The sequence below is a fragment of the Giraffa tippelskirchi genome, chromosome 14, assembly GCF_054371585.1.
Source record: "Giraffa tippelskirchi isolate mGirTip1 chromosome 14, T2T-mGirTip1v1.2.pri, whole genome shotgun sequence".
Lineage (NCBI taxonomy): Eukaryota > Metazoa > Chordata > Mammalia > Artiodactyla > Giraffidae > Giraffa > Giraffa tippelskirchi.
This window is the reverse complement of record NC_137288.1, coordinates 72648215-72675901: the sequence shown is the minus strand read 5'-3', so window position 1 is coordinate 72675901 and position 27687 is coordinate 72648215. Positions and strand designations below refer to the sequence as shown.

Genomic DNA, 27687 nt, shown 5'->3' with positions numbered 1-27687 from the left:
CCCCACTTTTTTGGGGGTTGTTTGTTTTTCTGGTATTGAGTTGTGTGAGCTGCTTGTATGTTTTGGAAATTAATCCTTTGTCAGTTGTTTCATTTGCTATTATTTTCTCCCATTCTGAGGGTTGTCTTTTCACCTTGCTTATAGCTTCCTTTCCTGTGCAAAAGCTTTTAAGTTTAATCAGGTCCCACTTGTTTACTTTAGTTTTTATTTCCCTTACTCTAGGAGGTGGGTCATAAGAGGATCTTGCTTTGATTTATGTCATCGAGTGTTCTGCCTATGTTTTCCTCTAACAGTTTAACAGTTTATGGTCTTATATTTAGGTCTTTAATCCATTTGGAGTTTATCTTTGTGTATGGTGTTAGGAAGTGTTCTAATTTCATTCTTTTACACGTAAGTGTCCAGTTTTCCCAGCACCATTTATTGAAGAGGCTATCTTTGCCCCATTGTACAGTCTTGCCTCCTTTGTCAAAAAGAAGGTACCCATATGTACATGGGTTTATTTTGGGGGCTTTCTATCTTGTTCCATTGGTCTATTTTTCTTTTTTTGTGCCAGTACCATACTGTCCTGATGACTGTAGCTTTGTAGTATAATCTGAAGTCAGGAAGGTTGATTCCTCCAGCTCCATTCTTCTTTCTCAAGACTGCTTTGGCTATTCATGTTCTTTTGTGTTTCCATATGAATTGTGAAATTTTTTGTTCTAGTTCTGTGAAAAATGTCATTGGTAATTTGATAGGGATCGCATTGAATCTGTAGATTGTGTTTGGTAGTATACTCATTTTCACAATATTGATTCTTCCTACCCAGGAGCATGGAATACCTATCCACTTGTTTATGTCATCTTTGATTTCTTTCAATAGTGCCTTATAATTTTCTGTGTACACTTCTTTTGTCTGCTTAGGTAAGTTTATTCCTAGATATTTAATTCTTTTTGTGGCAATGGTGAATGGGTTTAATTCCTTAATTTATCTTTCTGATTTTTCATTGTTAGTATATAGAAATGCCAGTGATTTCTGTGTATTGATTTTGTATCCTGCAACTTTGCTCAATTCACTGATTAGCTCTAGTAATTCTCTGATACTATCTTTATGTATAGTATGTTTCCTATTTTTTTTATGTTTTCTATGTATAGTATCATCTCATCCGCAAACAGTGAGAGCTTTACTTCTTCTTTTCCAATCTGGATTCCTTTTATTTCTTTTTCTTCTCTGATTGCTGTAGCTAGGACTTCCAGAACTATGTTGAATAATAGTGGTGAAAGTGGACACCTTTGTCTTGTTCCTGATCTTGGGGAGAATGATTTCAGTTTTTCATCGTTGAGAATAAAGTTTGCTATAGGCTTATCATATATGGCCTTTACTATGTTGACATAGGTTCCTTCTGTGCCCATATTTTGAAGATTTTTAATCATAAATGGTGCTGAATTTTGTCAAAGGTTTTTCTTGCATCTTTTGTGATTATCATATGGTTTTTATCTTTCAATTTGTTAATTGGTGTATCACATGGATTGATTAGTATATATTGAAGAATCCTTTCATCCATGGAATAAACCCAACTTGATCATGGTGTATGAGCTTCTTGATATGTTGCTGAATTTTGTTTGCTAAAATTTTGCTGAGGATTTTTGCATCTATGTTCATCAGTGATATTGGCCTGTAGTTTTCTTTTTGTGTGTTGTCTTTGCCTAGTTTTGGTATCAGGGTCATGGTGGCCTCGTAGAAAGAATTTGGAAGTGTTCCTTCCTCTGCAATTTTTTGAAAGAGTTTTAGAAGGATAGGCATTAGCTCTTCTCTAAATGTTTGATAGAATTCTCCTGTGAAGCCATCTGGTCCTGGGCTTTTGTTTTTGGGGAGATTTTTGATCACAGCTTCAATTTCAATGCTTATAACTGGGTTGTTCATAATTTTTATTTCTTCCTGGTTCAGTCTTGGAAGGTTTAACTTTTCTAAGAATCTGTCCGTTTCTTCCAGGTTATCCATTTTATTGCCATACAGTTGTTCATAGTGGTCTCTTATAATCCTCTGTGTTTCTGCATTGTCTGCATTGTTGTAACCTCCTTTTTCATTTCTAATTCTGTTGATTTGTTTCTTCTCTTTTTTCTTGATGAGTCTGGCTAAAGGCTTGTCAATTTTGTTTATCTTCTCAAAGAATCAGCTTTTAGTTTTATTCATCTTTAAAATTGTTTCTTTCATTTCTTTTTCATTTATTTCTGCTCAGATCTTTATGATTTTTTTCCTTTTACTAATTTGGGGGGTTTTTGTTCTTCTTTTTCCAGTTGTTTCAGGTGTAAAGTTAGCTTGTCTATTCGATGTTTTTCTTGTTTCTTGAGGTAGGATTGTATTGCTATAAACTTCCCTCTTAGAACTGCTTTTGCTGTGTCCCATAGGTTTTGAATTGTTGTGTTTTCACTGTCATTTGTTTCTAGAAATTTTTTGATTTCCCTTTTGATTTCTTCAGTAACCTGTTGGTTATTTAGAAATGTATTGTTTAATCTCCATGTGTTTGTGTTTCTTACAGTTTTTTGCTTGTAATAGATATCTAGTCTCATAGCATTGTGGTTGGAGAAGATGCTTGATACTATTTCAGGTTTCTTAAATTTACTGAGGCTTGATTTGTGACCCACCATGTGGTTTATCCTGGAGAATGTTCCATGTGCACTTGAGAACAAGGTGTACTCTTCTGCATTTGGATGGAATGTCCTGAAGATATCAATGAGATCCATCTCATCTAATGTATCACTTAAGACTTGTGTTTCCTTAATAATTTTCTGTTTTGATGGTCTGTCCATTGGTGTCAGTGGGATGTTAAAGTCTCCTACTATTATTGTGTTACTGTCAATTTCTCCTTTTATGTCTGTGTTTGTCTTATGTATTGAGGTGCTCCTATGTTGGGTGCATAGATATTTACAACTGTTTTGTCTTCCTCTTGGATTGATCCCTTGATCATTACATAGTGTCCTTCCTTATCTCTTGTAATCTTCTTTATTTTAAGGTCTATTTTATCTGATATAAGGACTGCTACTCCAGGGTTCTTTTGCTTCTCATTTGCATGGAATATATTTTTCTATCCTCTCACTTTCAGTCTATATGTGTCTTTAGGTTTGAAGTGGATTTCTTGTAGACAGCATATATATGGGTCTTGTTTTTGTATCCATTCAGCCAGTCTGTGTCTTTTGGTTGAAGCATTTAATCCATTTACATTTAAAGTAATTATTGATATATATGTTCCTATTGCCATTTTCTTAATTGTTTGGGGTTGATTTTGTAGATCTTTTTTCTTCTGTTGTATTTCTTGACTATATAAGTCCCTTTAACATTTGTTGTAAAGCTGGTTGGGCGGTACTGAATTCTCTTAACTTTTGCTTGTCTGTAAAGCTTTTGTTTCTCTATCAATTTTGAATGAGAACCTTGCTGGGTACAGTAATCTTGGTTGTAGATTTTTCCCTTTCAGTACTTCAAATATATCCTACCATTCCCTTCTGGCCCATAGAGTTTCTGCTGAAAGATCAGCGGTTAAACATGTGCGGTTTCCCTTGTGTGTTATTTGTTGCTTCTCCCTTGCTGCTTATAATATTCTTTCTTTGTGTTTTGTCTTTGTTAGTTTGATTAGTATGTGTCTTGGCATGTTTCTCCTTGGGTTTATCCTGTATGGGACTCTTTGTGCCTCTTGGACTTGATTGACTATTTCCTTTTCCATGTTGGGGAAATTTTCAACTATAATCTCTTCAAAAATTTTCTCATCCCCTTTCTTTTTCTCTTCTTCTTCTGGGACCCCTATAATTTGAATGTTGGTGCATTTGATATTGTCCCAGGGGTCTCTGAGACTATCATCAGTTCTTTTCATTGTTTTTACTTTATTCTACTCTTCAGAAGTTATTTCCATCATTTTATCTTCCAGCTCACTGATTTGTTCTTCTGCTTCAGATATTCTGCTATTGATTCTTTCTAGAGTATTTTTAATTTCAGTAATTGTATTGTTTGTCTCTGTATGTCTATTTAATTCTTCTAGGTCTTTTTTAATTGATTCTTGCATTTTCACCATTTTGTTTTCAAGGTTTTTGATCATCTTTAATATTATTATTCTAAATTCTTTTTCAGGTAGTTCACCTATTTCCTCTTCATTTATTTGGACATCTGTGTTTCTAGTTTGTTCCTTAATTTGTGTGGTATTTCTCTACCTTTTCATTATTTTTTTTTAACTTATTGTGTCTGAGGTCTCCTTTTCCCAGGCTTCCAGGTTGAATTCTTTCTTCCTGTTGGCTTTTGCCCTCCTATGATTGGTCCAGCGGTTTGTGTGAGCTTTGTATAGGGTGAGATTTGCACTGAGCTTTTTTGTTTGCTTGTTTTTCCTCTGATTGGCAAGGCCGAGTGAGGTAGTAATCCTGTCTGCTGATGATTGGGTTTGTATTTTTGTTTTGTTTGTTGATTAGATGAGGTATCCTGCACAGGATGCTACTGGTGGTTGGGTGATGCCAGGTCTTGTTTTCAAGTGGTTTCCTTGTGTGAGTTCTCACTATTTGATACTCCCTGGGGTTAGTTCTCTGGTTGTCTAGAGTCTTGGAGTCAGTGCTCCCACTCCAAAAGTTCAGGGCTTGATCTCTGGTCAGGAACAAAGATTCCACAAGTGGTTTGTTATGGCATTAAGTGAGATTAAAACAAATACTCAAAAACGAGAAAGCAAAGATGAACCTCTGACAAATGGCAGTTACAAAATCAGGCAAATAATAATTAAAATGATGGAATATGCACAATACATATACACCCATAAGCGAAGTCATAACATTCCAACAAAGTACAGTAGATTGACCTGGTGAACAAAGGAAACTAAAAATTATATTTACCAGTTAAGAATAAAACTAACTAAATCACAAACTGGAAAATAAAACTAAAGCAAGGTGCCAAATGGGAAATAAAGCAATGAAAACAAAACTAGCAAATATATTGAGAGGAAAGGAAAGAAAGAATAGATATGCAAAGTTAAATAGGGGTAGATGAAGAAGATTTATATACATCAAAGATTAATTGCAAGGGGAAAAGAACAGTAGAAAAGGCAAACAAAGGAATAAATATAGAAGAAATATAATAGGTTTAAAAAATTAAAAATTAAAATTGTATAAAAGAGAAAAGAAAAAAGGGAAGAAGAAAGAAAAAAAGAAAAAAGGAAAACTCCACAGAACTGCAAAACCCCAATGTAGAGGCAGAGGTTTATAACAACAATAAAAAGTATAACTGAATATACACATATACATATATACCCATAAGCAAAATCAAAACAGTCCAACAAAAATAAAGTACAATAGATTGACCCGGCGAACAAAGGAAACCAAAAATTTTATCTACCAGTTAAGAACAAAACTAACTAAAGCACAAACTGGAAAACAAAACTAAAACAAAGTGCCAATTGGGGAATAAAGCAATGAAAAGAAAACTAGCAAATATGTTGAGAGGAAAGGAAAGAAAGAAAAAATAGATATGCAAAGTTAAATAGAGGTAGATAAGATTTATATACAGTGAAGATTAACTGCAAGGGGAAAAAAACAGTAGGAAAAGCAAACAAAGGAATAAATGTAGAAAAATAATAATAGTAATAATAAATTTTTTTTAAAAAAGAGGAAAGAAAGAAAAAAAAAACGGGGATGGGGGAACTCCACAGAGCTGCAAAAGCCCAATGTAGAGGCAGAGGTTTATAACAACAGTAAAAAATGTGACTGAGGAACAATAACAACAACAAAAAACTCAAAAGCTTAATTAGATTTCATGGTGCCAATAAAATCAACAACAATAGAGGGGGGGAAAAAAAAGAAAAAGGAATCCAAAAGAATCTACAGAACAAGTCAAAACAGAGTCTACAGAACAAGTCAAAACATAAGAATAATAAATGTTTTTCTTGGGTCGCTGCTGTCAGAGTCCTTTCCCTCGCTGGGAGTCACAGCCACCTCACCTCCCTAGGATGCCCTCCAACACTGTATTGATCTCTAGACCCGCTGTGGGGGCAGCTCAGATTCTAACCAGGTCCTACTCCTGTGTGTTCTTGCCTCTGATGTCCACAGCTATCAGAACTAGTGTGTTTTCTTTTGTGGGAGCTCTTAAATTCCTTTTATATATTCCATAGACACAGAGTCTGCCTAGTTGATCATGTGGATTTAATCTGCAGCTTGTACAGCTGGTAGGAAGGTTTTGGGGTCTTCTTACTTAGCCACACTGCCCCTGGATTTCAACTGTGGTTTTATTTCCACCTCTGCATGTGGGTTGTCCACTGGGGTTTGCCGCTGAGGCTGCCCTGGAGGACTTGGGTTTGCCCCTGTGAGGACCAGGTGTGGAGGTCGTGCAGCTGCTTGGGTCTCAGGGGTTCTGGCAGCACCAGGTACTCAGGGGAGTTGGCGGCTAGGGCAGCAGGAAATATAGTGCTCGAGAAGGGTATGGCAACCAGTTTTGGCCAATACACTCCATATTCTTGCCTGGAGAACCCTCCTGACAGAGAAGTCTAGCAGGCCACAGTCTACAGGTTCACAAAGAGTTGGACACGATGTGACCCTGCATGCATAGACGCAAGACGTTTTTTGCCTGTGTCAGCTCTGCCCCAGTGAGAGTTGAGTGTGAAGGTGGCACAGCTGCTTGGCTTGCAGGGACCCTGGCAGCGCCAAGTGTTCAGGGACACAGACTGCCTCCGCCGCCGGAATTATGGCCCTGAAAGTGAAAGCGAAAGTCGCTCAGTCCTGTCCGACTCTTTGCAACTCCATGGACTATACAGTCCATAGAATTCTCCAGGCCAGAATACTGGAGTGGGTAGCCTTTCCCTTCTCCAGGGGACCTTCCCAACCTAGGGGATCTTCCCAACCCAGGAATCAAACCCAGGTCTCTTGTATTGCAGGCAGATTCTTTACCAACTGAGCTATCAGGGAAGCCCTATCAAGTCTTTCAGAGTCTTTTTTCGAGCCTCCTGTAGCTGGCGATCAGAGGGCCTCTTTGGCCAGTCTTTCTCCATAGCTCCACTGGTCAGGCACTTAGAGGGCTCGCTTGCCTGGGGTCCTTCTCTGTAGTTTGGCGCATCAGGCACTTAAAGGGGCACCCTGGGTGGGGTCCTACTCTGTAGTTCAGTGCGTCAGCCATTTGATGGGCCAGCCTCTCTATTGTTCAGGAGCCGATGCTGGAGTGTGGAGAGAGAGAGGATATGGTGATAGCTCCACCCGCTACGTGTGACTTAGCAGTATCACCCTGTTTCCATGGCTGCCTGGCTTTCCTTCACAGGCATTTCCCACCACAATCTCCTCCCTCACATCCTCTGGATCTCTGCAGTCAACAGCAGCCCTCGCCCTGGGATTGCTCCACAATCCACAAACTTCAGCTCCCAGCCGCTGCGCCTTCCAGGGGATCTGCGTCCCTGTCTGGGGTATGTATGGCTGTTGCAAGGACTGTCTGATTCTCATTCCATTTAGGCTGCCACAGATCAGCTGTTTCACTCTTGCCTTAAATGTGTCTTCTCTGACTCAGACAGTTGCCCCGATGCGGGGATTGGACCCCTGCTTCAGTTCCCCCACCCACTGAGGGCAGGTCCAGTCCTACTAACACTCCTGTTTTCCCCCTAGTTCCTTCCTCCTACCGAGTTTTGCATGGTTGTATATATTCTTTTCCACTGGTCACGTCCTCCTGTCCGCTGTCAGCTAGCGTTCTGCAAGCACTTCTGTGTCTGAAGGTGTATTCCTGATGTGTCCGTGGAGAGAGACATAGTCCACGTCCACCTACTCCTCCGCCATCTTGTTCTCCCTCCAACAGTCACATATCATGAAGTATTCCCAAATTGCTTTTACTATCTAGCATTTTTATCAGCACTGTATCAGTAATTCTCCTCTACATCACACCATTTCCTACATGATACCAATACTTAGAATCTTTTTTTAATGTCAGCTTTATTGCTGTTAATCTCACTGTGGTAGAAAGTGCATTTTGCTGACCTAGAAAGATTAAGAATCTTACTGCTGTAAACATATCTATGTTTTTTTAGGATTTCCTTGTCAAGATCCATGAAAAGTGTCTTTCAGATTTCTGTTGGAAGACTTTCCTATCCCATCATAAGAAAGCAGCTGATCCTACACATTGTCACAGTAGCAACTAAGCACCACAGTCACTGATGTCCCAACACCTGTCTTCCACTTGCCTTCCACTTCATGCCTCGCCTCCATCACTGATAACGTGATGCTACATGTGCCCTACGTCGATGCCCTAGTCCCTCTCAGCACCTGCCTCTCAGTATGGGGTAGCTGTTGTTGTTCAGTTGCTCAGTCATGTCCGACTCTTTGTGACCCCATGGACCGCAGCACACCAGTCCTCCCTGTCCTTCAATATCTCCCAGGGTTTGCTCAAACTCATGTCCATTGAGTCGGTGATGCCATTCAACCATCTCATCATCTGTCATCCTCTTCCCCTTCTGTCTTCAACCTTTCCCAGCATCAGGGTCTTTTCCAATGAGTCAGCTGTTTCCTGACTCAATATGGGACAGATCCAATCCCAAAATCCCTGTCAAAAATGTTTCTTCTAAAGCCATTTGCTCACTGTACTAGTCAAGTGTCTAGCAGGAAAAAAAATGACTCCAGTCAAAGTGGGTGATTAAGGAAAGTTGAAAAAGGGGACTGTACAAAGGATGCTCGGGGCTTCCCAGGTGACACCAGTGGTAAAGAACCAGTCTGCTAATGCAGGAGCTGTAAGAGACTTGGGTTCAATCCCAGGGCCAGGAAGATTCCCTGGAGGAGAGCATCGCAACCCACTCCAGTATTCTTGCATGGACAACCCTGTGGACAGAGGGGCCAGGCTAGCTACAGTCCAAGGGGTCGCAAAGAATCAGACACAACCAAAGCAACTTAGCATGCACGCGCACACGCACGAAGAATGCTCAGGGCTAAAAGAAGCCAAGATAAAGTGGGGAAGCATCCAGGGACAGCGACCGTGAGGAGACCTCGCCACGCCTAGACCTACACCAAGGGCAGGAATGGTGGCATAATCAGGAGAAGGTAGCTGTAGCTGCAGAAAAGCTGCCCAATAAGGTTCCCGGGCTTTGGTAAAGAAATGCAGCCGTGTCTTGACAACCCAGCTGAGAGGAGCGGGGTGACTGAGGAGCCCGACCTCACCCAGCTGTGGGTCTACTCTTGGTGCCTCCCACAGACCGAACGCAACATTCCCCAGCGGACCAGAACCCTGATTATGTCTCGCTGCATCTCTGCCTCCTGGGGACATCGGAGGTTGAGACAGTGAAAGATGAAACTGGAGAAGCAAAATAAAATCCCGAGCATACCCACAATATCCCATGTAACCAAATTTTCTTCCCTCTGGAACTTTACCACTTCACTAATGCTCCAGTGATAGGCATTAGCAATAATTAACATTGCTTTAAATAAAGAGCATATTTAAATAGATAAGGAAGACCATGGATCCAAATAGCAAAAGAACAAAAGACATGACTAGATTTTCACAAACAAGAGCTTGAACTGGAACAGAGATGGAACATGGGGTAAGCATGGATTCCATCCGTTACCTATGGAATACAAGGTTGGAAGACACTGAAAAAGCTGAACGCACTGAGGATGAAGAGCAAAATCATAAACGAGGGAGAGGCGATCAATTAGTGACTATTAAGGAGTATATACAAGCTGGCAGGTGGGCACGTGGTAAGATACCTGCATGTCAGAAACTGGACAAGGGACATCAAGACTAAGAAAGAACAATGGCTGCAAAAGGCAGTGGGAACAAGAGAAAGAGAAGACCATGTTTTCTGGCTTCACAATATGAAGTAGGAGAATGAGGAGGTGCCTCTAAGAAAAGATCAGGGGACGTGCAATCCTGGGGAAAATCCACATTTCAGATAAAGCAAGGAGGAAGAGGGACAGTCCTAGGAAAACGGAGAACCTAGCAGATTTCCTGGCAGCAGTACAAGAAAGCCAAGATGAAGCAAAGCAGGACTTGTAAGGGATCCGCAAGTGACAGGGTGGAATGGTGATAAGCAGAGAGCAGAATGACTGTCTTGGGTGGAATTGGACTCGTGGGAGTGGGGGGAACGGTGGTGATGAATGAATGGTCTCAAGCTTCCGTGGCACACCTACGGATGAGAGCGTTCCCTCGCTATGGGAAAGATGCAGTTGGCAGACACCCTATTATTGAATGCTTGGAGGATCTTCTCGGGTAACCAGCTTACCTGCTGGCGGGTACAACCACACACTTGCCCCCTAGGTTGTGCAACTCAGCAATGCTGACAAATCGCCGTACTCCTCACAAGGAAGTAGAAAACAGCAGGAAAACAGGAGCTATTCTTACCCGACCTGCACAGGCATCGGGAACAGTGGGATGGATCCTCAAAGTGTCATTTCCTCTTCGGCTTTATTGGGCTCCTGGACTCATGATGCCAGTGACATTAGCGTCTTTAGAAAATACCCAAAGACAGGTTGGCAAGTACTGACTTGCAAAATCATCTGAGAATTTCTGAGTCTCCTGTGACACTGTGTGACATCATGGTGTCTTCACCTTGTCTATTACATTCCAGGAACACATTTCAAAAGGAGGGAGAGAAAGGTATCACATGACTTCTTATTTGAACTAACCCAGGTTCACTGTAAAATTTTAGCAAAACCCTGGTCCTTATCAGTTAGTGCCTTTTCCTCAAAGCCAGCCTCTGCACCACCAGCCTCGGTAACTTAGTCACAGGAGGAATCAGCTCAGTCAGTGGTTCCCTTGAGTCCACATCTCCTGCTCTGTCCCCTGGGCTTCTTCCAGGCCCAGCGGGGCTCCTTGCTTCTGTCTCGGGGCTCAGAGCCCTTTCTCTTTGAGCCCAAAGACGTCCACCCGGCTCCGGCCCGGGGCCTCCCCGCTCTCCGACAGCGCCCGGGACGCAGCCTGGACTGGGCACTCTTATTCCTCATGTTTGTCGTTTTTCATCCTGGGTCTTTTCTCCTGCTGTTTCCTTCTTCTTTAGACTCAGCTCCCCCATCAGACTCCAGCAGACTCCATCCTCGCTCAGCCCACCCATCTCAGCTCAGGGGTCTCTGACCTCCAGGGTCATTTGGGGGTCAGGACACACATAACCAGGAGGAGCCCTAAGAGCAGCAGGGCTGGGGGCTGGGGGCCAGAAAATCATCTTTCAGGTTTAGTGACGCAGGTCTCCCCTTCCTTCACCCCACGTCTCCATCCCTGTGCTTTGGACACTCTGCGGTGGGTGAGTCTTCCTGTGAGTGACTGATGTGCTGAGATAGCAGATTCAGACCAAGGACAGTAACAAGTGCTGGAGATGTGCAGTCAGAACTCCACACACGCGCTTTCATCATAGTCTGGTGGGAAAATGGTGCACCTGCTGGGGAAGGCAGTATGGGAGTTCTAGATCAATCATAGAGCAAACATCAATCAATCAATCCAACATAGACTTACCATTGACCCAGAAATTCCACTGTTAGGTAAATGCCTAAGAAATATGTCCATAGTGAAATTTCTACATGAGAGTTCATGTTGGCATTATTCACCATAGTACACAAAACCCAAATGTATATCCACACATGAATGGATTTTTTAAACGTTGTATTTCATACGATGGAGCATAATATAGTCATATAAAGTAATGATGCACCATTTATTCAACAGTGTGGATGAACCTTGAGAATATTATGCTGAGTGAAAGAAGCCTGATAAAAAAGGCCACGTAGTGTGCAATTCCATTTATATGAAATACTCAAAATAAACAAATCCATGGAAACAATAAGCAGATCAGAGACTTCCAAAGAGGGGAAGGAAGAATTGTGTAGGGAGCTTCTTAGTGAGTAATGAAATTATTCTGGAACAGATCATGGTCGTGGTTGCATGACCCTATCTGTGGGCCAAAAGCCAATGACTTTCATAGTGTTAAGAAATGAAATCTACACTATAGACATTTCCTGAGATCTACAGGGGATTGGTTCAAGGATACCTCAAGGATATAGAAATACTCAAATACCTTCTATGAAATGACATATAACCTACATACATTCTCCTTTATACTTTAAATCACCTCTTAATTTCTTATAATACCTAATACAGTGTAAAGGCTATTTGAAGAGTTGTAAAGTGGAAAGGAGTTCCTAGTGTGGGGCAAATTCAAGGACTGTTTTTCGGAACTTTTCGGAAGTTTTTCCAAATATTTTCAGTCTGCTTGATTGAGTCCATGGGTGCAGAACCTTTGGGGTTGGAGGGCTGACTGTATGTGAGTTGTGACTCGGTTGGAAAGTCAGTCCACAGTACACACACTCCACACCCTTTCAAAGGGGAAATATTGGACCAGATGCCATGGAAATGCAACCCTTCCACTGACAGCCATGCCTCAGAAAACAGTGTACTCCGGAGAAAAACACTTTCTTTTCTCCACCTTTATTCCCTTCCCACAGTGACTCATTTCTGCTAAATCCTAGCTGAATAGAGCAGTTTGGGGAAATGCTGAGTGAGCACGGTTTGACCTTCTCTGTAAACCACATCCACAGAGGAAACCGCTCCGATCCGATCCCCCACTCACTGCGCCTGGTGTCTCTGGGTGGAGACCAGCCTTCCCTCTAAGTGACTGTGGGTCCCACAGAGAAGAACATGGAGACCCATTCCCACCCCTTCAGATTTTGTGGGATGATGTAATATCTCTTGAGAGGACAGAAAAACAGGTTCTTTCCATCTTAACACAAGGAGATAGGTCAGTAAAATCCCAGAGTCTGTCTACACACTTCCCTGTGGGAGTGAGTACACACTCAGCCTGCTGGAACCAGCTACTTGCCTGGAGAAGTCACCTGAGAAATTCACTGCCTTATACACCTGGGCCTCTGTTCTGCTGCTGTGCGCCTTGTCTCTGTCACTTGTGAAATGGGGAACACAGAGGCACCATCCTGAAAAAGGTGTTAAAGAGGAAAATGGGTCAATACATACTCCCTCAGCAAAAATCATATTTTCTTGGGCTCCAAAATCCCTGTAGACAGTGACTGCAGCCATGAAATTAAAAGATGCTTGCTTCTTGAAAGAAAGCTATGACAAACCTAGATAGCGTATTAAAAAGCAGAAAAGCCACTTTGCCGACTAGTGATAAAAGTCCATCTAGTCAAAGCTATGGTTTTTCCAGTAGTCATGTATGGATGTGAGAGTTGGACCATAAAGAAAGCTGAGCATCGAAGAATTGATGCTTCCAAAATATGGCGCTGGAGAAGACTCTTGAGAGTCCCTTGGACAGCAAGGAGATCAAACCAGTCAATCCTAAAGGAAATCAACCCTGAGTATTCATTGGAAGGACTGATGCTGAAGCTGAAGCTCTAATACTTTTGCCACCTGATGTGAAGAGCCGACTCCCTGGAAAAGACCCTGATGCTGGGAATGATTGAAGGCAAAAGGAGAGGAGAATGGCAGAGGATGAGACGGTTAGATAGCACCATCAACTCAATGGACATGAATTTGAGCAAACTCTGGGAGTTAGTGAAGGACAAGGAAGCCTGGTGTGCTACAGTCCATAGGGTCACAAAGAGTCGGACATGACTGAGCAGCTGAACAACACCAACAGTAAAAGTCAGCAGTTTTTAATATTATTCTGTTATGAGAATGCAACACCCTTGAGGAGAATACAGCTCCAGTGACAAGATCGAACCATACTGTTCGAAGAACAATTTTTATCTTTTTTTTTTTTAAACCGGCATTTGATTCTCTTGTCCTGACCATGAATCAGAAGCTGGTATGCTACATTGCAAGCTGATTGAGAAATGTCGTGATTCTGGAGCTCAAACAATTTATTTTTCTGATACATCTTTGTGCAAAAATCAGAAAACTGCCCCCTAAATGGCCCCTATTTGCATTCATTTTTCTCCTCACTGAGAGCAGTTGACTTCAGGGAGACAAGCTTCCCTCTGACCTTTGAATGCGGGGACCCTCAGGGACAGGCTGCCAGGCAGGCTATGGGGGCAGGGGTGGAGATCACGGGCACTGAGGCCGCGGTCCTGCCTTTAGGGGAGGGCGGGGGACACCTGTTCTCCAGGCCTCCCAGGTGGTGCTAGCGGTAAAGAACCTCCCTGCCAGTGCAGGTAGAAGTAAGAGGCCTGGGTTCGATCCCTGAGGTGGGAAGATCCCCTGGAGGACAACGTGGCAACCCACTGCAATTTTCTTGGCTGGAGAATCCCATGGACAGAGGAGCCTAGTGGGCTACAGTCCTGGGGGTCACAGAGGGTCAGACACGACTGGGTGACTTGGCACGCACGCACCGGTTCTCCACCTGCTGCTGCTAAGACACTTCGCCAGCATCTCTTAAGCTGAGAGTCTGAAACATTTTCTTGGTGATACAGAATACTTGTTAAGGAAATGGTGGTCAGGCTGGACAAACTCTCAGAATATAGATTAGAAAAAATTGTACTTTTTTATTAATTACTAGAATTGTACTAGAAGTGGCCTTGAAAACAATTCAACATGTAAGAGAAGAAAGACTTTTTAAGGGTTCTTTCTCATTGGGAATAGTGGCTTAGGGGACATGCTGCTGCTGCTAAGTCGCTTCAGTCGTGTCCGACTCTGTGCGACCCCATAGACGGCAGCCCACCAGGCTCTGCTTAGGGGACATGAAGAAGTAGTAATTTAACTTTATTCTCGCTGGTCTTAGAAAGACACGTACAGGCATCTCATATGAGCTAATGACTGCAGGTCACAATTTCTTCCACAGAAGAAAAGGACATATAAGAATGGAACAATAACTTTGTCTTTATTCATAGAGACTTCAAGCTCATAAAAGTGATGGATAGCTTGGTGAAGAAATCAAAAGTTGATTTACTTGAAACACCAGCTTCTGTGAAGAAAGGGAGGACTCGAGAGAGGCATATATTGAGGAGCCGAGCGCTCACAGCACAGGCTTACAGACTGCCCGCCCACCTCTGCTCACTCCAGGAACGCAGGTAAGCGCTTCCAGCAGCTCTGCGGAGCCACATGAATCCTTTCTGGAAATAACAACAATGATGTGTTCTTTATCTATACAATTGTACATCGTTTCTCTGTTTCATTTTGTCTGATTGTATTTTATTATTTAGCCAGGGCAAAAGTAGAACAATTTTTCATCTGCTTTAATCTTTAGGTAATTTATTTATTTCCAAAACACAAACGCTTCCTTAGGAGGAAGTGTGATGGGGGATAGGAGGTGCAGCACCCACAAATCCTTCAAGAAAAATGCAGGGCTTCCCTAGCGGTCCAGTGGATGAGAATCCACCTGCCAATGCGGGGGACCCGGGTTCCATCCCCGCTCCGGGAATGTCCCACATGCCGCGGGGCAACTAAACTCGGGCACCACAGCTAAGGAGCCAGAACCCTAGAGCCCGTGCCCCACAACAGGAGACGCGCCGCAGAGAGAAGCCGTGCGTCTCAACTAGAGGAGAGCCCCCATTCTCCAAAGATCAAGAGGAAGCCTGCTCACTGCAACAAAGGCCCAGTGCAGCCAATCTTCTTTTAGTTTTCTTAAATTAAAAAATGGCAGAGAGGTGCCTCATGATGGATGGCTGGATGGTGTCACATCGGTCTTTGTTTTGGTGTCTGTTATATATAAGGTCTTCTCTACCCAGTCTTGCCTGGAAAATCCCATGGACGGAGGAGCCTGGTAGGCTGCAGTCCATGGGGTCGCTAAGAGTCGGACACGACTCAACAACTTCACTTTCACTTTTCCCTTTCATGCACTGGAGAAGGAAATGGCAACCCACTCCAGTGTTCTTGCCTGGAGAATCCCAGGGACGGCGGAGCCTGGTGGGCTGCCGCCTACGGGGTCGCACAGAGTCGGACACGACTGAAGCGACTTAGCAGCAGCAGCAGCAGCAACCCAGTGTTAGTACAGCAGGTGAGGAAGAAAAGATAAAAATATTCTATTAGTTTTTACAAAAGTTCTTTTATAGTCTTCTAAGTATGAAGTATACACATTGAAAACAACTCTAAAAGTAAAAGGAAAGGAGCTACAGTTCCAGATGGCGCAGTGGTAAAGAATGCACCTGCCAAAGCAGGAGACACAACGGACATGGGTTTGATCCCTGGGTCGGGAGGATCCCCTGGAAAAGGAAATGGCAACCCGCTCCAGTGTTCGGACTGGAAACTCCCATGCACAGAGGAGCCTTCCAGGCCACAGTCCGTAGGGTTGCAGAGAGGGACATGACTGAATGACTGAGTACGGCCACACAGAGTTGGCAGAATCCCACAGCTCACATACAAGACATTTCTTTTAAGAAAATTTTATTATAGACTAACAAAGTCCCCTTCACTAGAGTGATTATAAAACGCATCTGATGCTCTCCCAGGACTCCCAGACACATCCGGCCACCATGAGCTCCCTCGGCGAAGCCATCATCCGCCTTGCAGTCAATCTGTTCCACCAGATCAGACGATCAGAGAAGGAAAACATCTTCCTGTCCCCTTTCAGTATCTCATCAGCCTTAGCCATGACTTACTTAGGGGCCCGAGAAAACACCGCATCCGAAATGCAGAAGGTAGGTGGCAGCGGCCTTTCCGTCACAGGTTTGCATGGTTTGTCTGCTGGCTGGAGTGCAGATGATCACAGGTCTGGCTGTCCCCGGGGGTCCCACGGGAAGCTCAAGCAGCTGCTCGACTGGGTGGGCACAGAGGGGGGCACACACTCTCCCGCAGGGCTCCCCACCTGCTTCCTGTGCCTGGACTTCCTCTGGGGGCTGGGATGAACCCCTGCAATTGCCCAACAACCAGAGTGAGGCTTTAATGGAAGAGCTCGGTAGAAGTGATGTGTTGACTAAAATCCATGGGAGACATCTTTCCATGTCTCCTCAGCAATGAATGCAAAGTAAGTCAGGATTCTCTGAAGTGGCTGGTAATCAACCAGCTTAGCGTTTTTCACACACAGTCTGTGATTTTTAAGAAGCAAGTGTTTACAGTGAATATTACTTTCTTCTTTTCTTTGTTCCATATGCTTTGGGGTTTCTTTGTTTGGTTTGGTACTTGGTTTGCCCTGTTTTTCCTTTCTTCTTCCTGATTTTTTTCTTTCTTTCTTACCCACTGTGATGCACACAGATATATATAGGTAACATTTCTTTGCCGCACTATCTGTCTCCTCCAGGTCCTTCACTTCAGTAAAATCGCAGAGAAGACAAGAGGAGGAGCCGCAAATGATCCTGTGAGTCACAGAGCACCGGACTTAGAAGATCATGTATCCAAGAGGGTCATAGTTTAAACTGGGAATTTCAGACAACGTGGGAAAAGTCCATTTTTAGGGGACATCTTAAGTGAAATGCAGTGCACAGAGTTGTTACTCGCTTCATGTTACATAGGCACTTCACATCTTTGTTATCCTGAGAGGTAAGGGCTCTGAAACCCAAAGGAGCGTCAAATTGTGCTCTGTTGTTCAGCAATGACCAATGTGGAAAATACAACTGCTCTGAGCCACAGTGACTTCATCCCAATTAACTGGGGGCCATAGAATGTCTGCTGCCACACCTGCACATCCATGTGAAACAGAATAGCAGTGCCAGGAAAGTGAAAGTGCTGATATTTATTATGTATTTTACTATCATTATTATAGCAAAATAATAATCATAGTATTTATAACATGTTTCTAACATTAGGGAGTATTAATTAACTCATAATATTAATATTGTTATTGGATAATATTGATTCATAATATTAAGACCAATAGGTAGGCATCAAAATACATTATGGAAAGTGATTAACTGGGAGCTACTGTTTATAGACTAGCCCCAGACTCTTAGGGAGCAACGGTAAGGGTCTGGGTTGAGACAAGCCTGAGTTGAAAACCTGGCTCTGTCTCCTTGGAGAAGTTACTTAGCTCTCTGCAGTCTCTTGTTATCATGTGAATTCAACTGAAGACTCTGAGATGCTGGTGCACAGCTGTTATCAGTGTCCCAGGCACACACTGCATCTCCACTGAGGAGCGTGACCATCAGATTGAAGAGCTGTGGATCAGAGTCAACGGGTCTCAGAAGACAGTCCCACCAGGAGTACAACAGGGCTTCATGTCATAACCTAGGACAACATGCAGATTTCACTTTCTCACACAGCTGATGACTGTTAGAGACGCACTATGGGTCTGGCCCTCAAGAAGCTTAAGTTTAGCTCAGAAGTTTACGCTAACCGTTGGAGACGACTCAGACACATGCAGTGGGGGAATGGTGCTGCACGGGTAGTTCCAAAGAGAAGAGAGTGGGGTGTGTTTGAGCAGGAAGAAAGAACTACCTAGAAGACAGACTGTAAAGATTAGGAAGGCTATATCCAGGAAAACACACCAATTAGGGGAAATAACAACCACCATCATCCCTGGGGATACCACCCTCTAGATACGGATCTAACAGACCTCAGGAGGGTTAGTGTTTACATCGACAGAGAATCCAATGAGCTCACTTTTTGATGTTTCAAGGTTGAAATGCCAGGAAATGTTCATCATCACTTTCAAAAGCTTCTGACGGAATTAAAGAAATCCACTGATGCCTATGAGCTGAAGGTCGCCAACAGGCTCTATGGAGCAAAGGAGTTTCTGTTTCTCCAGGTGAGTTTCCTGGTCTGTCACACCTTTAGTCTGCGTCCCGGGTCCTCAGGCCCCAACTCCTAGTGGGGGGGGGGGGGCAGAGGAGCCTGGGGACCCACACGGGGGCATTTCTCCCAGGGGCGCAGGGCTCCCCGACCACAGCCCCACCCGCTGGAGTGTCCCAGAGGCTGATAGCACACCAGTGAGGGGGGGGCTAGGGATTGGCTTATGAACTCTGCTTGATCAGGATTTAACACATTTAATTTAACTTGGGATACCTACATAGTTACTGATAAATTACTCTTCATCCTTCCTTTCTTCCCACCCATGTCACAGGAATACATGGATAATGTTAAGAAATATTACCTGGCCAGTGTGGAATCTGCTGATTTTAAAAATGCTGCAGAGGAAAGTCGAAAGATGATTAATTCCTGGGTGGAGAGCCAAACCAATGGTAGGTTGTGAGAGAGTCACTCATTGAAAGTCACTGCTGAGTCCCCGCTGTGTGTGAACACAGTGCTGGACCCTGACTGGGCTGCCAGGAGCGGGGTGAGACGAGATTGCCGAGGGTGGGGAGGGCCTGCAGGGGGTGGACAGTCCACGTCAGTGCGGAGAGAAACGGGAGGGGTGGGTCCCAGGGCCAGCCCCCTGCAGGCACAGCTGAGGCTGGATGACAGCGTCTTTGTGGATCCAAGTCTCTGCTCAGACTTCAGGTTGATTCATCAGTTTTTCTTTTAATTGGAGGCTTAACTTCTGGATTATGATCCCTAAGAGAAAATATCAGAAAGGGTCCCTTTAATTGGGAAACAACCTTATCTCCCCCAAACCACCCTTTCTGCAGAAATGACCACCTGCATCAGGAGGTGTCTGGCCCACGTCCCCTTCCCACAGGATTGTCACAGGTGTCCTCCCCACTCAGGCAGGGGGCTGGACAACGTCTCCATCCCATGAACCTCCTACCTCCCTTCCTAAATAGAGGACTAACCTACAGCAACTCAACGTGGAGAATGAAGATGAAGACTCCTCAGGGAATGGTGTCTGCCACGCGCTCTAGATTACTGGGTGCATGTTGGTTGTCCAGAAGAATATTCTGGCTACTTGTTCAGCATATTGAGCTCAAATTTCAAAAGACAGAGAGGGGGTAAGGAAGGGAGAAAAGGAGAACGAACACAGGGCGGGGGAACAGGAGAGGATGCGGAGGGGGCAGTGAGGGAGGATGCAGAAAATCTGACTTGTGGAAACCTTATCTAAAGTCAGTGCTTCAGGGTTCCTTTTGAGATGACTGATGTCCCCACGCACACAGACTGAACGCCTTCCCAGTCAGGAGCAGGGGCGTCTCCACGAGGGCGACTCCATCAGGCTGGGGCCATGGGCAAACCCTCACCTGGTCAACCACTGGTCAGGGAGTCCCTCGAGGGCTGACTTGTGTGAATGTTTAATCACCACTTGTAACTTTCAAAGCATCTGACAGATAAACCATTCATGCCTTTCATGACAGACCTTTGATTTTCTGTCTTTGCAGAAAAAATCCAGAATCTGTTTCCCAAAGACTCCTTCGACAGCTTTACTGCTCTGGTTCTGGTGAACGCCGTCTATTTCAAAGGGCAGTGGAACCAGAAATTTAACAAAGAAAGTACTGCGGAGGAAAAGTTTTGGCTGAACAAGGTATTGTCTGTAATTAATTTATAATAATGTAACATAGCTCTGTGTGCAGTGTGAAAGTTAGACACATATTATTTCATTTCTTCAATAACTGCTAGTAGAAAGTAGGGTCTATCGAGGCTGTCTTTTTTCCCCTTTATTTCGTTGGCAATAGTTGAAGAAACTCTTGTCTCTAATTCATAGATTTCCCAGACCATCTCTTAGAAGGAAGATGAGTTTGGTATCTCAATAAGATTATTTTTTTTTCTTTTGCACTAATGCCCATTTAGCATTTTTTGCCTCATGAATTTATTGCAGGATACAAGCAAACCTGTGCAGATGATGAAACAAGCCAATCATTTCAATTTCGTGTCACTGGAGGACGTGCAAGCCAAGATCCTGGAAATACCGTACAAAGGCGATGAGCTAAGCATGATGGTGCTGCTGCCCAATGAAGTAGATGGTCTTCAGGAGGTAAAACCCAGCAGCTATGAAGCTTCATGCTGTTGTTTCAATTGCTGGTGACACAGGGCCTGTGTGGGCTGCTCACAGACGCAGTGCTCACACAATGCTGGTGATGTGCCGTAAGAGCAAAAGACTAGAGTGTGTCATTTCTTCTCTGTGTTGAGTCTAATGGAAAATCATGAAGGAGAACTTGGCCTCCTGTCCCTTTCCAAAAAAATAGACCTTCCAGTGTGATATGGAAGAATATGTAGAAAATCTTAACTTCACAGGCCCCAGGAATATTCTGAAAAAACTAGAATATTGGTTCAAAAAATAGTATATTTGGCTCACACGTTAATATTTTGCAACCATCAAAACCTCACCTATTCCAGTCTATTCATTTGAAGACAGGGAAACTAAGAGTCAAATGTAGATGATTCATGAAAAATTGTGCACAGTCACTCATGGACAAAATCAAACAAAGTAGAACAATGCTGAGCTCCATTCTGCAGACTGACTCATGTGCTTCATAGAGAGGAGAGAAACCAATCTATCTTGATGCTCGCTCTCTATTTAGAAGCATTCTCTCAGAATTATTGGGAGCCTCATTGCTGGGAATTAAAAAAAAGTGAATCTTCCTTTTAGCATTCTTATATTGGTTCAAGATAATTTGTAAAGAAACCAATAACAATATCTGGCATATAAAAGTCATTCCATAAATGGCCATCTGCAATTACTATAATAGCCAATGATGCTGAATTTGCAGTGAACTTGCCACACATAAAATATATATGTGGCAGCTCAGGGACTAACACACAATGCTTAAAAATATTAATTAAGTAAACACATACACTGACTCTCTACTTAATGGCGGTATTATGTAACAATTTAAACCTGATTAGAGAAACAGATCTACACAGGCAAAGCTTTCAAATAGGTCAAGCAAGTAAAAGGAATAATAATGGGTTGTACACTATAATTATATCATGAAAAAAACTATGCACAAAAAGATATTAATAAGACAAGACTAATTGAAAATGAAACATGTAGTGATCTGGCAACTTAAGAAGTGAGGATATACAGTTCATTTTTTACAAAATAAATTTATTTAATGGTTCTCCTGTTATGTATGGGTATATATACACATATGTATACAGAAGGCTCAGTTTACCACATAAATATTACAAAATATTCAGTTTATAATATATATTGAGATTACATGCAATATATAAATATTATATATATATAATATAGTGAGTTTATATGTATAATATAACTGAATCTCCTGTATTCATGTTTACTGTTAAAATAAAGGTTTTCCATACATTTCATTCCATACATTTCAAGGTTAGGTGGGCTCCATGACCACTGAGAATCCTGACAGTTGTTCCTTTTCCCACTGTTACAGCTTGAAGATCAGCTCACTGCTGAGAAGTTAATAGAGTGGACGAGCCCACAGAATATGGGGAAGAGACAAGTGGATTTATACCTGCCTCGGTTTAAAGTGGAAGAGAGCTACGACCTCGTGCCCACACTGCAAGCCCTGGGGATGGTGGACGCCTTCCGTGATGGGGTGGCCGACTTCTCGGGCATGACCGGGAGACGCGATCTGGTGGTGTCGAAGGTCGTGCACAAGTCCTTTGTGGAGGTGACCGAGGAGGGCACGGAGGCCGCAGCAGCTACTGGTGTAGAAATTATTACAAGAGCAGGAAGAAGTTCTGAGAGTTTCCGCTGCGATCACCCTTTCCTGTTCCTCATCAAGCACATCAAGACCAACAGCATCCTCTTCTGTGGCCGAGTCTCTTCCCCTTAGATGTCCTTGGCCAGCGGCCACACTCGGGGACATCCGCAGAGCTGTTCCCGGAGCTTGAGTGCTGATGTAACAGGTTCCTTTGGATTCGTTTTCCTTTCCAACCTCATAGTCACCCCTAAGAATATAACCGCTGAAAGAGAACGTCTGTCCTTCTCCCTCTCTTTCCACAGACACATGTAACCCTACCCTATTTCCCCATGGAAACTCCCATTTGGCCAAAATGTTCAACATATGATAAAAGGATATATCAATATTCTATCTTCACCTAACTTTGAAGTAATATATCTGCTGTTTCAAAAATCACATCTATTATTCAAATCTACTCAGCTAGACCTCCACATTTATTTAAGTGATATGGGGGGGCGCTTACAACCTGAAAATGTTTGCTCTTATAAAACAGGTGATCAATAAAACAGGACTTTTTCAGTTTACTTTGTGCTTTTCTTTTTCTTCCTTCTTTCTTTTCAACGAAGTGCAAGAGGCCTGCCATATATGGAAAGATAATTTGGAAACATATGAATTTACAAAAAGAAAAATTTAAAACCAGGGTAGAGCATGATAAGCCTGAAGAAGTAGGCTGGAACCAGAATGTGAAAGGATTATAGCCCATGTTAAGATCTGGCCACCTCAGATATTGGAAGGAAAGTGAAGGAAAACTCTCCTACCTTACTGGTGCGGATGCAAGACAGTGTGGCTTTGGGCTTCCCGGGCGGTGCAGCCGTAAAGGGTCCACCTGTAAATGCAAGAAACGCGAGGGACGTGGGTTCGATCCCTGGGTCGGAAAGATCCCCTGAAGAAGGCAATGGCACCCACTCCAGTGTTCTTGCCTGGAGAATCCCGTGGACAGCGGAGCCTGGAGGGCTACAGTCCGTGGGGTCACAGAGAGTCAGACACGACTGAACACCTGAGCGTGCAGTCGTAACTTGGAAGTTAAAACCAACAGGACCGAGTGGGACCTTCCTGGTCACAAAATCCTTTTCTTGTCCCAGTTTGTTATTCGTAAGGAAAAGGTTTTAGTCTCCTAGGTTTTCCTGAGTACCAAAGTGAAAGTCGCTCAGTTGTGTCTGACTCTTTGTCACCCCATGGACTATACAGTCCATGAATTCTCCAGGCCAGAATACTGGAGTGGGTAGCCTTTCCCTTCTCCAGGGGATCTTCCCAACCCAGGGATCAAACCCAGGTCTCCCACATTGCAGGAAGGTTTTTTACCAGCTGAGCCACAAGGCAAGTCCAACAATACTGAAGTGGGTAGCCTATCCCTTCTCCAGGGGATCTTCCCAACCTAGGAATTGAATTGGGGTCTCCTGCATTGCAGGCAGAATTTTGACCAACTGAGATATGAGAGAAGCCCTTGAGTACCAAAGAGCAGATTCAAACAGTTGCTAATCAGGCAAGGGAGGAAATGCAGAAACAAAGGAGGAACAATTAAGAAACCATAGCGCAACATTAAAGTGGGATCCTGGTTCCCCCTCAAGGGATATACATACATAACATGTTTGAGCTTTTCTGCAGGAACTAAGCTCCCCCTCCCAAATGGAGGATGGTAACTTCCTTCTGGCTGAGCAAAATTTTCCTAGAGCACCACCCTGCCAACAACCAATTGGAAGAGAATCACATGCCCTGCAGCGCTCACCCCAAATTTTACTTATAAAAAGTTCTCCCTCCAAACCATCAGGGAGTTCAGAGTTTTTTATTTTTTTTGTTTTTTTAGCACAAGCCATTCATTCTCTTTGCTTAGTCCAGCAATAGACCTTTCTCTGCTCCAAACTCTGACGTTTCAGTTTGTTTGACCTCTCTCTGCATGGGGCACACAAACTTGTTTGACTCAGACAGTAAAGCATCTGCCTGCAATGCAGGAGACTCAAGTTCAATCCCTGAGTCGGGAAGATCCCCTGGAGTAGGAAATGGCAACCTACTCCAGTATTCTTCCGTGGAAAATTTCATGGACAGAAGAGCCTGGAGATGTACCATCCATGGGGTCGCAAAGAGTTGGATACAACTGAGCGATTAATACACAAACACACACAAAAGGGTAGAAACTGTCAGACTACATTTAAAAAGCAAGAACCGGTGTAATAAAGAGTCTGACTCATTTTTGATAATTGACTATTGACAACATCCTGTGGTTTAGTCACTAAGTCATGTCCGACTCTTTGTGACCCCATGGACTGTAGCCCACCAGGCTTCTCTGTCCATGGGATTCTCCAGGCAAGGATACTGGAGTGGGGTGCCATTGCCTTCTCCTGACAACATTCTACTCCTACCCCTTTTTGTTCCCTCTAACCGCCCCCCACCCCATACACACACACAAAACTAAGCCAGCTGGCAAGGAAAGGCCTGGAGCTCCCTCCCCCAGTACCTGCAGGAAGCGCAAGCCAAGCAAGCCCGGCCTGCCCAGGAGCCCTTCCCCAGGCCCAGCTCCTCACCACAGTCAAGCCCTCCAGGCTCTTGGCAGCCAGCAACCCTGCCACAGGCTCCCCAGAAGCCTCATTACACAAGGAATTAACATTCTTGGGTCAGGTGTAGAATCATTATCTCAATATCCAACCTTTTTTTTTTTTTTGATGGGGAGTCCATTTTACATCCATGGGATGACCACAACATCCCAGTCTATGATGTCTGCTTAAAACAAAAAACAGGACTTCCCTGGTGGTCCAGTGGTTAAGAATCTGCCTGCCAATGCTGAGGACATGGGTTCGATCCCTGGTCCAGGAAGATCCCACACGCTGGGGAGCCACAGCTGCTGAGCCCCTGCACCCAGGAGCCTGAGTTCCACAGCCAGAGAAGTCACCGCGTGAGAAGCCCGAGAACTGCAGCTAGAGAAAGCCCGCGTGCAGCAACAAAGACCCAGAGTAGTCAAAAATAAACAAAATAAATAAATAAATCTTTCTTAAAAACCTCACTTAAGAACACATATAGGTTACCTGAAAGGATGGTAAAAGGCTCAGCCTGCCGACACTGGCCATAGGAAAGCCTAATTGGTTACGTTATTATTAGACAAATTAAACCACAGGAGGGGGCTATTATCAGAGATAGAGAGGCAGTGACATGGGATAGAAGCAGATCAGGGGACCAGAAGAGGGCCTAGAAACAGACCCAACATGTGTACACGTCACAGAGATTCCAAGGCACTTCAGTCACTGAGGGTGAATTCAGTCTTTCCAGACTACAAGTGATGCTGGGACGACTGAATGTCCACATTAAAAATAATGAGCCACTGAAGAGTAAAAGTTGAAATTTTACATAACTTCCTTCTCCTTCTGCCTCTGTAACTCAGCTTGCCCCTTGCAAAGTCTGGATCATGTAGGTCACGTAGCCTCAGAAAGTGGGGCCTTGCAATACTAGGAACTGGAGTTTATCTCACTCACCCTTGTCCTGCTCTTTGCCATCGCCCAGCCCCTGCAAACCTGCTTAATCGTGTCTGTCCAGGCCAGGCATCCCCCTCCCCATCCTGACCACTGTTCTCACATGCAAAACCCCTTGGTTTAAACCAGCCTGTTAACAGCTAGTGTTGCCCACTACAGTCGGTCTATAAAAACTCCGTAATCCCTTTGTTCCGGGCTCAGAGCTTGGAGTGTTGACTCCTCTGGGCCTGCCGGCGTAATAAACCTGAGTTCAACTCTCCGAGTGTGGGGCTTGGTTTCTCCAATACTGGTTTCTGCAACACCACAACCTATATTTCACAAAAATTAATTCAAAATGAATCATAGATCTAAATGCAAAAGCTAATACCATAAAAGTTCTAGGAGAAAGTCTTAGCAGACTTGAGACAGACAAAGATTTCTCAAATAAGATAGAAAAACAGAAATCATAAAAGAAAAAATTAATGAATTGGATCCCATTAAAATTTAAAACTACTTTTCAATGACACCATTAAGAAAAATATATTTGACAGAAAATTTTTATTTAGAATATATTAAAAGCAATTACACATCAATAATGAGAAAGCAAACAATCTAATAAAAATGGGCAAAGGATTTGAACAGACATTTCACAAAAGAATATATACTCAGGGTCAATATGCACATGAAAAGATGCCCAACAGTATTAGTCAAAAGGAAAATGGATAACCACAATGAGATACCACCTCACATCCACAAGAATGGCTACAATGAAAAAGACTGGCCACACCACCCGCTGCTGTGTCTTCAGGGCGCCTGCAACATTCACTCATTGCTTGCAGTAGAAAATGGTACAACCATTTTGGAGAACATAGTGGCTGTTTCTTATACAATTATACATGTATTTATCATCTGACCCAGTAATTTCACTCCTAGTTATCTACTCAAAGAGAGGTGAAAACATACGTTCACACAAACTTATGGGCATAGTAACATTATTCAGTGGCTTCCCTGGTGACTCAGTGGTAAAGAATCAACCTGCAACGCAGGAGACGTGAGTCCAACCCCCATGTTGGGGCGATCCCCTGGAGAAGGAAATGGCTACCCACTCCAGTATTCTTGTCTGGAGAATCCCAGGGACAGAGGAGTCTGGCGGGCTACATTCCATGGGGTCACAAAAGATTTGGACATGACTTAGCAACTAAACCAGAGAAGGCAATGGCACCCCACTCCAGTACTCTTGCCTGGAAAATCCCATGGACGGAGGAGCCTGGTAGGCTGCAGTCCATGGGGTCGCTAAAAGTCAGACACGACTGAGAAACTTCACTTTCACTTTTCCCTTTCATGCACTGGAGAAGGAAATGGCAACCCACTCCAGTGTTCTTGCCTGGAGAATCCTAGGGACGGTGGAGCCTGGTGGGCTGCCATCTATGGGGTCGCACAGAGTCAGACACGACTGAAGCGACTTAGCAGCAGCAGCAGCAGTAGCAACTAAACAACAGCATTATGTATAGTTGCCATACACCGGAAGCAACAAAAATGCCCATCAATGAGTAAATGGATAAGCAAAATGTGGTTTATCCAGATGGTGGAATACTGTTTGTCAGTAGAAAGTAATCAGCTACTGATATCCCAACTAGTCTCATGAATCTCAAAACACAGTGCCGAGCGACAGAAGCTAGACATGAAAGAGGACGTAGTCTGAATCCATTTGAATGAAACTAGAAATGACAGATCTACCTTGGAGTGATTGAAGGCAGATCAGCTGTTGGCTGAGCAGGGTTTGTTCAGGGACAGCTGATTCAGAAGCAGAGCAAAGAACCTTGGAGGATGATGCAAGTGTTCTGTATTCTGGGTGTGATAGTGTTTTCATGTACACATTTATCAAAATTTGTCAAGTTCTAGGCTTAAAATGGGGTATTTTATTTTATGATCACATTTATTTCACAATATCAAAA

The 27687-nt window shown here is 43.6% G+C and overlaps 1 protein-coding gene across 3 annotated transcripts; it reads left to right on the top strand.

Annotated features, from left to right (window-relative positions):
• The first annotated feature begins 6930 nt into the window (after window positions 1-6930).
• On the top strand, window positions 6931-22815 carry LOC145534553 (serpin B3-like). Of its 3 annotated transcripts, XM_081562292.1 has the most exons (9): window positions 6931-7387; window positions 14724-14903; window positions 16281-16469; window positions 17069-17125; window positions 18383-18511; window positions 18827-18944; window positions 20013-20155; window positions 20450-20605; window positions 21984-22815. In XM_081562292.1, the coding sequence occupies exons 3-9, from the start codon at window positions 16305-16307 to the stop codon at window positions 22386-22388; spliced, it is 1173 nt and encodes a 390-aa protein (XP_081418418.1). In that variant the 5' UTR covers window positions 6931-7387; window positions 14724-14903; window positions 16281-16304; the 3' UTR covers window positions 22389-22815. The 3 variants fall into 3 exon arrangements, with proteins under 3 accessions (XP_081418418.1, XP_081418417.1, XP_081418419.1); XM_081562291.1 differs by lacking the exon at window positions 14724-14903 and having other exon boundaries at window positions 7074-7387; XM_081562293.1 differs by lacking the exons at window positions 6931-7387; window positions 14724-14903; window positions 16281-16469; ... (1 more) ...; window positions 18383-18511; window positions 18827-18944 and adding exons at window positions 10110-10141; window positions 17444-17457; window positions 19186-19203.
• Window positions 22816-27687: the final 4872 nt, after the last annotated feature.

What these genes read in the sequence shown, in the direction of transcription:
- LOC145534553 (XM_081562291.1), top strand. Translation starts at nt 7,142, where the DNA reads ATGCTGGAGTGTGGAGAGAGAGAGGATATGGTGATAGCTCCACCCGCT. An exon ending in GATCTGCGTCCCTGTCTGGG is followed by an intron (nt 7,388 to 16,280) that starts GTATGTATGGCT and finishes ATGCTCTCCCAG; the next exon opens with GACTCCCAGACACATCCGGC. An exon ending in GAGGAGCCGCAAATGATCCT is followed by an intron (nt 17,126 to 18,382) that starts GTGAGTCACAGA and finishes TGATGTTTCAAG; the next exon opens with GTTGAAATGCCAGGAAATGT.